Below are 13,229 nucleotides of genomic sequence, written 5' to 3'. Positions count from 1 at the left end.
GTCTCGACTCTGGGGGTGACCATTTGTCTGATTGGGACCCCATACCCAATCACATCAAGATAGACTGAACCAGCTGATGTTGGCATTTAGGAAATAAAATCTTTACAGTGTGTAGTGTTTAATGAAACTAATGGTTTCCCTTTTGATCGAGCTGCTGCCCACTGGTGTTCTTAAAAGAAATTTAAGCATGTTTGATTTTTACATCTCAGATCATAGCTGTCAACATTGCTCAGCAGGAGGAAGGAGAAAGTGTTTTTAAAAGTGCAGCTTGCCATGAGAATGAAATACCTTCTAATCTGGTTCATCAGCTTTCAGGTCAGAGACGCAGCTCTACTGATATTCACCTCACTCTCGCAGGGTTCACTCACCTCCAGCTGTCTGCTACACCTCTTATTGTCTATGCCGCTCGATCCTTGAATCTGTTCGGACTTGTGTTGGTGTAGCTTTGCTTCAAATTTCCTTGCTCCTTTGGAAATTTTATTTCCAGTTGGGAATTTGGTCTCATAATGACTTCCCCCTATTCATTCTCTCATTCAGCATGTTGATCCTTATGTCATCCTGTTACTGCAATATGTGCTCATTTCTCACCGTCTATAAGCTTTATGCAAATATTATTAATCAGTGGCAGTAGTGCACCACTGAAAGTTAATATTTAAGATGCACACTTTAGTTTTCGCCTGACTTGTCTGAATGAACTCTTCCACTGGGATGGGGGGGGGGGGGGGGGGGGGGGGGGGTTTAAAATCTAATTTCTTAATTAATTGTTCAATTAATTAGCCCATTTTTCCAACTCTCTTTTTTGACTGTTAGCAACACGCCAAAAAACCAAACTCGTAATTCTTCCTCTCTCCTCACACACTGTCAGTTCAATTAAGTGATTTTAAATGCCTGTTGAAACAAGCGCAGGCAGAATTATTAGATTAAAAAGGAATAGAACTCATTTGCACCCCATAATCAAATAGACTGCTGTTACCATGGAACAAAAAAAAAAAAAAGAAAAATGCTTAGCGATGCAACTTGTACCCACTTACTCATACAGAAATGATTTATAAAAGAGTTTGATTTAGTTATTTTCTCTCCTTCAACTTTGTGTCAGAACACATTTGTGGAGTGTGAGTGTATGTATGTGAGACACATTGTGAGAGTGAGAACGTGGGTAAGACAGGCAACCAGTGAATCAGTATTCATAGACGATCACCAGTTATGCCAGACCCGTCTCACAGCAGGGGTTCAGATCTATGAAGATAAAGTGATTTTTCTGGAGCGAGTGACCCTATTTTTGACCTGAAACAGACACACACACACACACACACCAACACTGTGCATGGCCAAATACACACAAGTCCAATAATTAATCAGGCAGGAATAAAATCCACAGCTCAATCTTTCTTTCATCCTTGCCTCTGTTTCTCCTGCTATTATGTCAGTGTTTTGTAATGCATTTACACTACAGGGTTTCTTCTGCATATCAGAATACAAAATAGACCCCTAATGGCTTTCTTTGGTCCATAGTTAAAACTTTTTTAAATACAAAACCAAAGAAAAACATAAAGATATCAACATTGTTATGCATTTTTATTAGCCAGTACCTTGATGCCGTGTTAAATGGGGGGAAATTCTCACACCTCTCCACAGCTGTTGCAGTGAAAATTAAGGATTAATTTGAGTTTATTTAATTCAGAGTAGTGTAAGAATAATGATTTCTCCTGGCCATTTGTAAAGGACATGTCATCTAAGACCTAATTTCCACCTCACATATACCCACTGTAAAAGTTCAGAGGGGCCAAAAGGAGAGCAGAGAGGGAGGATCATGGTGGACTATCAGCCCCGGGAGCAGCAACCCTGCTCCTCTGCTCCTCCTGTCTTTTCATCCTCCTCCTCTCCTCTCCACTATCACAGCGCTCATCTCCCTGGCAAATTGAATTCCTCCCTGGAATCTGTCTAAGCAGCTTCGTGAATTCAGCCTGAGAGCAGAGACACGCATGTGATTTGGCTGTAAAATAAGTGTGTATTTGAGTGTGTACGATTGCATGTTTGCCTCTTGACTTTCCTGTCACATTTGAAGGCCAGTCTTTCTGTTAGGCAACATTCTTCCTGAGGAGACAAAGGCGAAGGACACCTTGAGCTGCTGCACACTTTATAAAAGACGGACTAAGGGGCAACAAAAGAAAGATGTCAGTGGTTCTGGTAGAGAGACAGGTAGAATTGTATAGCTGGTGAGGGAAACAGTTTAGAAAAGGGGCAAGACTTTGGGGGGAGTGACATGTTGACATTGAGTGACAGAAAGGCAGACGGTGGGTAAGAGATAGACAGCAGCAGTGAGTAAAACATGCTGTTAGCTGACCTTGCCCCTCTGAGACAATTTTTTACTGTCTATCTATAGTTCCTAATGGACTATCTTTGAAGCAGGAGGTGGGGATTAAAGAGCGATGAGGAGTGGGTTGGGGAGGAGGAGTGGGAGTGGGAACAATTTACAGTTTAAGTGGTGATGTATTGACAAAATATAACATGTGGGATGGATGGAGGCAGGTGAGAAACACCCTCATCTGCACATGAGGAGGAACAAATGTAACCTAAACCTGGGCAATCTGGGCAGTAAACAGCCCTTTGAAGGTGGAGCAGAAAGCATCAATGTGACAAGATGTCCACACTTTCCCAAAATTTCTTCTTTCCAAAGATTCAAAAGAGTGAGTCATACAACTACATTCTCTCTCTCTCTCTCTGTATTTCTCATGCACACACACACATACACACACACACTGAGAGATGCTGGCCAAAGTGAATTATAGTGCTGGTCAGCAGTATGACATCGGAGTCTGCATTGCCAGTCATTGTAGGTAGAAGTGGAATATTCCAAATAAATCCTTATGGGCGCATACACACACTACGTTTCTCTCTCTTTAACCCACCCACACGCACACACACACCCACAAACACATGCACCATTATAAATCTGTCCTGGATGGAACACTTCCCACTCGCACACAGTGCAGGCAGCTATCAATCTAAGAGAAAGAGGGAGAGGGTGAAACAGTGGACTGAAAAGGAAAATGGTGGCCCTGAGACATCTACTGGGAAGAAGGAATAAGAGGAGAAAATGAGACAATGCAGCATGAAGGGGAAGTGATGATTTTCTGGACAAACTGGGGTGGCTCTTTTTGTTTGTTTGTTTTTATTGGTTTTTTTTTTTCTTGTCCTGAGATAAATGTCAGTTTAAAAGTAATACATAACTTTTCACCCAGTTACTGGAATAGCCTCTCTTGGAAGTAATTAAACGAGACTAATTGAGGGGATTTAAGAGGACTGCTTTTGTACCAAAAAAGACAACTTAACATTGAGGACGTTTCTTGGCTGCAAACCAAGCTTTTTCGAACACATCCTTTTAAAATGGGAAGCAAAACATTAAAAACTTTTATGTCTCTTTCTGCCTCCAAGCCAGGGACCATCATTATATGCTCAGCTATAAGGCTGGTTCTTTTCCAGAGTGGCAGTGGAGGCTTAGTGCTCAAAGCACTGTTGAAAGGTGGAGTCTTATGGCAGAAGTGTAGTGTCGAACCCAGGCGTGCCAAAGTCTGGTACTCAGCATCTGTTGAGAGGCATCTTTTCTCCAACGCACCTGAATCAACATCATGGTCATTCTTACGTCATGTCAAACGGTTGGGGAAGGGGGGGCAGCATAGACAAACCCACTCTGAAATGTAGTTTTGCTGTGAAAGATCAAGTGTGTGAGGAAAATCTGGCTCTGCCCATGGGGTCTCTCTCAGCATTGGAAAGGGACAAAGTGGCGGTTTTCTTTGTCCATGTTGGGTGGAAGACTTCTCAAAAGAGATGTAATAATGGCTTCTTTAACTTCTTCATTTTTTTAACACTATTTTTCTTTAAACAAGTTTTGTGAGCATGTGAGTCTTTACCCATTTTCAAGACAAGTTATTCACTAAATACTCTTTTCCAAGTTAGTTTACTTATTGCCTGCCGTATGATTATGATATGACTACTACAAGAATAAACTCTGGTTCTGCCATGTTTTCTGAGCAACGGTCCTGACTAAATGAAGTGACCCCGATGAATCAAAACAGCAGCCATGAAAAGAACTGAAAAAACGAGGTGAAAATTAGACCCGGTGTTCCTTTATTCCTCTGTTGCTTTTTTTTTTTAGCATAGGAAATACTGTGCTTTATGAATGATAAGAAATCATTTTGTCACACAATTCCTTGGGCGCATCATTCAAAGCAACACTGGAATATGTTTATCTGGTCATATTACTTGTGTCATATGTGGAAAAATTAGAGAACATAAGATAAAGTGTTAACAAAATATGACAAAAACATGTCTTACTTCTTACTTCTCCTTCTCCTTATTTAATATCAGTCTTGACAGAAAAGATTTTTAGTTTCAGTGCTGCAGGCTGAGCTCACGTTAGTGCACTATGTATATGGTAAGATTTTTAATGCGGCATAGACGTCCTTACTGCCTGTCTCTAGCCATGTGATGTTTTACATCAAGGTTAGAAAGAACTACATTTTTTTTGTTTGTTTTTTACTATTCCACCAGACTTCAAGTGAGGTGTTTAGCAGGGTTCATCACTCATGTAGCTGGACCTTAGTTTGTTTGCTGGCTGCATGAAGTTAGTTGGTTTTAACGTGAATACCTTTTTATTTCAATTTTATTTTATTTTTATTTTACCCGGTAGAAGCTTGAGATGCCATTATCTCTTTTATGAGCACATCTCAGCCACCATGGCAGTAGTAACTCACACGAGGGAGAGGAGATTTACATAGAACAGCACATTATACAATAATTGACAATATTAAAACACACATTAAAACATCAAAATAATATTAAAACAAAGGAAATTCTCTAAACACAATCCAACATCTCCCATCAATATGTCTGTGATAAGAGTTCTCATTCAAACAAGGCCATTTTTATTCTAACCTCTGTTACTCTCCATTTTAGTTTGTGGTCCATAATCTGAGTCATATCAGCGCACAGCAACTTTACAATTCTGCAGCCCTGTTAGAGGCCCAGAGGAATTACAGAAATGACACGGCTCAAAATCACACAGAGCGGAGAAGATCTTCTCCCAATAAGGGTCAAAATGTGTGTTAGACCTATTGACCTGACCATACACAGTGACATAAACTGATACGCTTCCCCTCTAATCCAGTTAACATGTGTTTGCATGTTTAAATCCACTGTACAACCTAAATGCAGATGGGGATATTTGTTTAATAGATCTTAACCTCAGCACATGCTAAGAGGTGCAGCAGCAATGGACTGCTGACAAGCTCTTTAACCTTGATTACCCTGTGTTGTGTGATGGTGAGCCAGGTCCGACCACCTGAGCCAACAGTTAAAGACTGGATGGCATTATTTAGACAGCAGCTGCAGCTGAGCCATTTAGCAAATGTACCTTGCAAGGAAGGGCAAGTTATTTCAATAAGCTTATCAAAATATACAGCTTGTGCCAATGGCACAATGGAATATATCCGTACCTGAATACTTAGTTGTTTTGCAGCACAATATGTAATGTTCATTGAAGGTAATAAAACTTACTGTCTTGACACAGTGAAGGAAAATAATAGAGGATGTGTATCAGCAGGATGAGCTCATTGGCTGAAAGTAAACAGAATGTGACTAGCTTTAGAGAGCAACCTCATCATCATCAGTCTCACACTGGATCTGTCAAACAGGTTGTGGTCATTTCATGTCTGGGTTACTTTATTAAAGAAAGTAAAGGTGATCATACATTAACATTTGAAATGCTTACAGCAGCACAAGCAGAAGCAGTCAAGTAACAGTGTGTTTCCAGGGAGTAAATATGATAGAACTGCTATGTTTCCAGACTGTTGATGCACATCAGTCGTGGGAAATATGATTTGTTAATGCAGTGAGACATATTGTCATTCACACGCTTATGCTTTGTGGGTTTAACATAGAATACAAAGAGCTTCAGCTGAGTTTTAATGTGCATTATATCACATCACCCCTGTGTTTCTCCTTGGAAATCACATTTATAGTATAAGATATTATTTCTGATATGGTTTACCATCAAATGTGAAATGCCAAGAATGGCATTTAAGACTCTTTAATACACTGTCAGCAGAACAATCTTTTAACCTTTACACATTTTGTCATGTTTCATGGATTAAACAAAACTGAGTTACAAAACACTCCAAAAAAATTGTTTTGGCTCTGCCAATGAGAAGAATTTTGTCTAGAATTATGAAAAAAAGAAGCAAATCAATTTTAAGCTGTATCTGACACATTACTCTAAGAAAACACTTGAAAGTGTCTGAAATGTTTCAGCTGGCACTTTGTGAAATGAAAGGAATTTATTTATATCAGATTATATTCAAACAAATTTAGTTCATTATATAAAAATTGGCTGTCTTCATAGTAAAGCTGAGTTTAGAAGAAGGATGAAACTTTGTGTAAAGTTTGAACATTGTGTGCAGGAGTTTTGCAGGAAGAGTTGGAAATAGAGGAAGGGATTTCCAGATAAGAGCAGGGTAGAAAAATATACACATAATAATCGTTTTTATTTATTTATTTTTTTTTGTCAGATTTGACATTAGCCAAATATCACCTGGTATCATTATTACAGAATTTGCTGATTCAAGTGTGAAAGTTTCGACAAAAAAGTTTGGAAATAGTGTTAAGTCTGTGTTTTTTTCCCCTCAGCCGATCTGTGCAAAGGTCAAATATATATGGTTTTGTTATTTTTTTATTTTCTGTATCATGAAGGAAACTACAATGTGCTTTATTGTCACTAATGCAGACCTTAAAATGAAAACAACACACCTCCCTTTCTGCACTTGTCTTTGTCAGAAGTGGCTCCCTACTTGCAAGGAGGCGGACGGGGACAGCTGGTGGTGTTGGAGGGGAACAAGCTGGTGCTGACCTGCCCTGCTGGAGGCAGCTGGCCTCTGCAGTATCGCTGGACTCTCAACAACAGCAGCATCACCGACTGGACATCACAGCACAGGTCAGCTAGCATAACTGGCTGGTTCTCACGTCACATTTTTTGTCTTGGATATTGTTCCGTTGCCTCCTGCCTGCAACATGGACAAACATCTGCAGCACAAAAGCTGTTAGTTGCGAAGTGTTTGGAGAAGGTCAAAGCTTTTAGACAACAGAGCCAAAGTAAGATTAATACAATAACATTAGCACCATAAATATGTATATGGTCTGGGGATAGAAGAGTGGAACCAATCAATATGTCTGAGCTATTTATTTGCTTTTCACTCTCCACCTCTCTTCCTCGACCTCACTCTCCGCGCACCTATGTGTGTTGGTGGAAAAAAGCTAAGCAGTGCCTCTCGGCAAAACTGCTGCTGTGAAACAAAATTGTTTTTCACATCATTCGGAAATAGACAGAATCTTGGGAATGCATACGCGCTAATGGAGTGAGAGGTTGAGCCAGCATTTTATAGGCCAACATACGATCCAGAGGTGTTGCTAAGCACTAGACTGCTCCGAGCGCTCTGCCTTTGTAATTGGTGGGTCCCAGACCTACGTATGTTAAATTATGAATATAATGATATATATGAGCACACGGCATCCTTGAATAAATCAAATTCTAAGCTTGTTATATGTTTAAAACTTCAGTGTTTGACTCTTCCATCAGTATGAGCTCACAGTGTGAGTCGCATGTTGCATAAGATATTAAGCCACAGTCATTCATGTGTTTCGGTCTTGAGTGACAGTGTATATGCATGTAATTATAATACTCATGTTGTCTCTTTACCCTGTCAAGTTGCAGGGACTTACATACCTCCAGGGCTAGGGCTATGAATAGACAAGTTATGAAAGTTAATGCTGGGATAAGTCGACAGGAAATTAATGTAAGTCAATGTTTTGTCTTGTGATGTGATGTAAAGCTGACTGTGTGTGGGAATAATCGTATGTATGACTTATAAGAAAATAGCCCAGACAAAAAAAAACTATTTCAGAGCCATTCAATGTGTTTTCATTACAACTGAGAAAATAATTTAGGCCTTTACAAAGAAACACATCTGGTCTCCTTCCCTGTATCTTTTAGAAGTTTTTCTCTAGCTCATTCACTGCTGAATGTGCAGCAGTCAGATGAGAAACTACACATTCACGCATTATGAACTGGAATTAAAACTTGAGTTAGATTGAGGAAAAAGAGAAGGAAGTATTATTTGTTCTGTTTTCAGGGACATTGTAGGGAAGGCTTCTGTATCATCATTAAATGGGAAAAACAAATTTAAACCAACTGTTCTGCTGTCAGTGGTGTTGTTACTGACAGTGTTCAATGTTCGACCCTTGTGTCACTTACAGGTTGTACATGGAAGAAGATGCATTCTTTCAGAGAAATATACTTTCAAATTTAGCTTTAGAGCCACTTTTTAAATATTTAGTTGCCAATAAAGGACAAGGTTAAAGAAAGATACTGTGTCTTATTTCCACTCAGTGTGAACATCCCTCCCTCATTGTATTCATAGACCTAATCCTTTAAGGATTCATATTCATTTAATGGGAGGGTTTTGGTCTGTTGATGATCCTTATAGTTTACATGTTGTATCTATTGTCACACAAAGTAATCAAGAAGTTCTTACGGTGTCAACACAGAGCTGTCTTGGGTGATACAGTGGTGTAAGGCCACCACACAGGCTTATTAGAAATGTAACGGAATGTAGACAGAGAAAGAGAGATGCAGCGTTAGAATTTGTCCAATATCAAAATCTGTTTCTGGATCAGAGCTGCAGCGCAATGTGTCATTTCTGATTCAAATGGAGCCGTTTGTGTGTCTTTGATGTACATGTATTTGTGTTTGTCTGTGTGCGTTGGGGTTTGTGTACATTGGCAGCATACACTGACAGCCTGGGAGTTAAGTACTTGGCTGTCCTGGTATTCATAATGAGCCCCAGAGCGATGTCCAGTTTCACTGTGTCTATCCAGTTTGTGTGTGTGTGTGTGTGTGTGTGTGTGTGTGTGTGTGTCTGTGTGTGTGTGTCTGTGTGTGTGTGTGTATGTGTTTATAAGCATGTGTTTGTTTGTCCAGCAGGACACCAACCTAGATCCAATGCCAAGCCTCCCATTAGTGAAGCACAGAGCATTAAAACCCCATTAACGATCCTTGTGAGGAAAAAAAATACATTACCGCAGTCAACAAAATTTTTTTACACATCACACTCATACACACACACACACACACACACACACACACACACACACACACACACACACACACACACACACATACGTTAACACACAATATACACTTTTGCCACCCTGGCTTTCCTTGTGTTATTGGGGAACTTTTACAACCACAGATCCAAACCATTTTCTCAGATCAAGGTCGTGAACACGTGTGGACAAACAGACCTCTACCTTCTGTGCCTTCTGTCTCATTGGTTTTCAGAATTCACTCAGGGTGTGCCAGAATATGTTTATTTCCCATCACTCTAAGTCATCTTTGGGTGTCTTCTCCTTTAGGTTGTCTATGCTGTCTCTGAAGAGGACTGATGCTGGTCTGTATCAGTGTATGGTGAGGAACAGGATGGGAGCGGTGATACATAGGAGAACAGAGGTGCATGTGGCCTGTAAGTATACACACACAGACACATACTGTACACACAAACTTTTTTTATTCTTGTTTTGCAGCTCCTCATAACACTATCTCTGAATGAGCACATATTCTTTGTTACAATGTAAAAAAAACAAATACTCATTATAACTTTTGTCTTAAAAAAGAGCATTTTTGCTGGGAAAAATGAATTCTAGACAATCTAGATCAGGCCTGGAATTTCATCATTTTAGGGGCAAGGCCACTTGGCTTTTGGTGTGGTCAGTTTTTTAATGGAAACAAAGGCCAAATATCAGGACAGGAAGGGCATTAAATGTATGTATATGGCATTTAGATATCAGATGAATAGTATGTAAATATGTACATCTTTCCCTTTCCCTATATATATACCAGTGGTAGGCAACTCAGGTCTTCGAGTGCTGCAGTCCTGCAAATGTTAGGAGTTTCCCTGCTGCAGCACACCTGATTGAAATCAGCACTCGAGGACCGGAGTTGCCAACCCCTGGTATATACAGTATGTGACAAGGACAAGTGGAGGAGTTTTGCTTCCATTAAGACAGACTGATAACTTTTATACTGCGGTCACTTAAATGTCAGCGTTCAACATTCGCCAAAAATAACAGATCTACAAGTGCATAGCCTGTAGGTCAGGCCTGCAGATGATTTGAATAAATGAATAAATATCAAACAAATGATATATCAGTTGCTCAAAAATTTAATCTGTGGGTAATGTTCAACCTAAAAAAAAAAATAATGTTGAACAATAGATAGATAGTTGGATGGATGTATGGATGAGGGATCTCCAAAGTGAACCCTCCTTACTCTTAATCTGACTTTATATCATGTTTTTATTGACATATTTCCTTAAATTTCACTGGCAAGTGAAATCATGTGTGAGTGAATGGGTAGGGGTGTGTATGGGTACAGCGGCTGCGGTAACCAAAAAAATGGGACTGTTGCATTTGTGATTCCAGTGCTGGGATTATTGTTTTATTGTGGACAGCTGTGAAAGAATCATGACTGCTTCACAAAGAGGGTAGAGGAAAACAAAGTAAGCAACTACACAGAAAACAAACCAAACAATCCACAACTTGATATTTACAAGAAACTTCATAGAAAACAAGCACAACAAGCACACTTAATAACCCTACACACGTCATGCTGCACAACTGCCCAAACAGTAAGCAGCTCACACCTGCTGCTGCAAAAAATGATCAATTTAGCTAGTAACAAACGCCCCACAGGGTAACGGTACCTGAGCTACTTTATTTAAAGGATAATGCCTTACAATAGAATTTGTTTCATATCGCTCGTCCAGTTAGATGCTATGTAATTTTAAAATTCTGCATAATTAGGGGCGTGTCCTTTACAGGTATCTGAAAATCGCAGTTGTTATCTGGCTAACTGTCCACCTACCTCCGTTAGCTGTTCGGTTCCCCTTAGCTCCGAATTAGCTCAGTTATGCCTTACCTACTGGCAGTGCAGAGTTACATGTCTTGTCCAGCATCATGACAGCAAAATGATGGTCTGTCTGCAATATTATGCGGAACAAATTTGCTCTGCCAAGAAGAGCTTTTTAGATATGAGGCAGCCCGTGATTCTTAAATTTTATTCTTTAAATTATTATTTATATAATTTTCTCTCCTTTTTTTCCATTTTTGTCTATAACTTTTGGACTAGACTGAATGGAGAGACAGCAGAGGGAAAGTGTGGAAAAAGGAAAATGAAAAAATAGTGGAGAAAAAAGACAGAAGCTCAGTTTGATGGGCGCCAATCATCCACCCCCATGCTCACAGCCCCCCTCTCAGCTCCAACTTTTAGCCCATTTTTGTGTTTTATCCGTATGATGACATGATGACACGTGATGCCTAGGGAACCTACAGGTGATGTCACAGAGGCTCAATCCATCTTTAGTATACAGTGTATGAACCTCATGCAGCATTCAGCCTCAAACTGCAGTCAGACCAGAAGACAATCACCTCTCCTCAATGACCAGACTAAAGTTGCCACTGGTTGATCCTGCCCCGGTTTACTATCAGATATTAATGTCAATTCATGAAGAATGTGATAGAGTGGCTGACCTATAATTTGTCTACAGTGTTTATTCCCTTGATTAAATAATCATATTACTTTAGCTGTTTTCCCTTTCTGTGAGTCAATTTGGAAGAAAAAAAAAACAGATGTATGTTTGTGGTTTTAAAATACAAACATTAACTCTTTTTACCAGTGCTGTATCAACACCATCACAATCAATAGACAGTTTGTTTTAATAACAACAGATTTCCCCCCTAACTCATCCATCGCTGTGTGGAAAATTGAGTGGTTTATTCCTCATCAATGTTTTACTCATGGTGTCTGTACCTTGTTCTGAAATCTTTGCTGCCATTTCTGTACCAACATTATTTCAGTGCATTCATTGCATTCTCAGTTCATTATCCCTTACAGATATTCATTTTACATGCTTTTCTCTGTGTTGTTTTGTTTTGTTTTGTTTTTTTGTTTTTTTTGTTTTGTTTTGTTTTTTTTTTTTACCTCTGTTAATTTCATAACTGATGTTGGAAAAAAAAACACATGGGTAAGTGGTGACTAATATCTTTCATCAATCATGTCACTTCCCACATTTTCTTTGATTACAGTTGTAAAGATGTTGTCTATCAAGGTTGTACAATGTGTTGTTTTTCATTAGGGCCCAGTGATTTGGGGAAACAGGGTTAATATAAACATAGTATTTTGAGGATTCTTTTGTTGGCTTTTGTCATGCTAAGTTTGTGAGATCTAATTTACAGTTTCCATAAATTAAGGTTTCTTTTTGGTCAGTTATGTACATCTTCTCCATACAATATCTATTTTTTTCTAAATTTGATCCCAATGCTTCATATGCAGTATATATGGCATATTATGATATTTTTTCCTGCCTTTTATTCAATAGTTTAATATTCCGTATCCTCATGCACAGCTGACATCATGCTGACTACCACATTACTTTTCAATTTACTGTCAATATACAGTTCTAACCTGCCACCATTTTTTTTATTCTGTGTGTACATCTCATATCCATATAAAATAAAGTTTACTGCTTTTATTGTCAATTATCCACATTTCTGAAGTAGTTATAATCTTAAATTGTGTTTAAACTGACTTAAATAGTCATTAATATTTTCAGAAGTGTTACAGAAACTTCTGCTAATAATGTGAATTATTGACTGTCAGCTCTGCATGCCTACAACTGCAACCCAGTCGCTCTTCCTAAAAGCTGCACTCATAGTTGACAAGATAAAAATCATTGTTGTCAGGGTCTATGTCACTTGAAGTGTCTTCTTGTTGCTGGAACTGATTACAAAAGTTTCCCGTTCTGTTTGACATGATGCATTTTCATTCCTGCCCTCATAATTAGATGAGGAAGGATGATTGACTGAGACTCTGGTCAAAAGGTGAGTTAGCAAGTGTACACCACAAAAAACAAATAAACAAACAAAAAAAAAAATCCACTCATAATGAGCTGTATTATTATTTTTGCAGTCATTTAAATGACCCTGAAACAATCAAGTTGAACCAACTCAATTACATTTTATTATTTAAAAGACCAACGATTTTTTTTTTTTTTTTGTGTATCCAGCAATGGGCCATAAAATAAAAAAATGCATGTTTGATGTCAGTGGAACACAACCAGGGC

At 38.9% G+C, this 13,229-nt stretch overlaps 1 protein-coding gene across 1 annotated transcript in view; it reads left to right on the top strand.

Annotated features, from left to right (window-relative positions):
* LOC306774736 (protein sidekick-1-like) overlaps nucleotides 1-13,229 on the top strand; it is a gene marked incomplete at its 3' end in the record, with an annotated part of 268,973 nt that overhangs the window by 91,127 nt on the left and 164,617 nt on the right. The window contains exons 2-3 of the mRNA XM_079264893.1: nucleotides 6,832-6,988; nucleotides 9,466-9,572. Of these exons, the coding sequence (XP_079121019.1) occupies nucleotides 6,832-6,988; nucleotides 9,466-9,572 (264 nt within the window). The remainder of the gene's footprint in view (nucleotides 1-6,831; nucleotides 6,989-9,465; nucleotides 9,573-13,229) is intronic.

This window comes from Telmatherina bonti (genome assembly GCF_933228915.1).
Source record: "Telmatherina bonti genome assembly, chromosome: 3".
NCBI classification, from domain to species: Eukaryota; Metazoa; Chordata; class Actinopteri; order Atheriniformes; family Telmatherinidae; genus Telmatherina; species Telmatherina bonti.
This window is presented reverse-complemented; position numbering and strand designations above follow the sequence as displayed.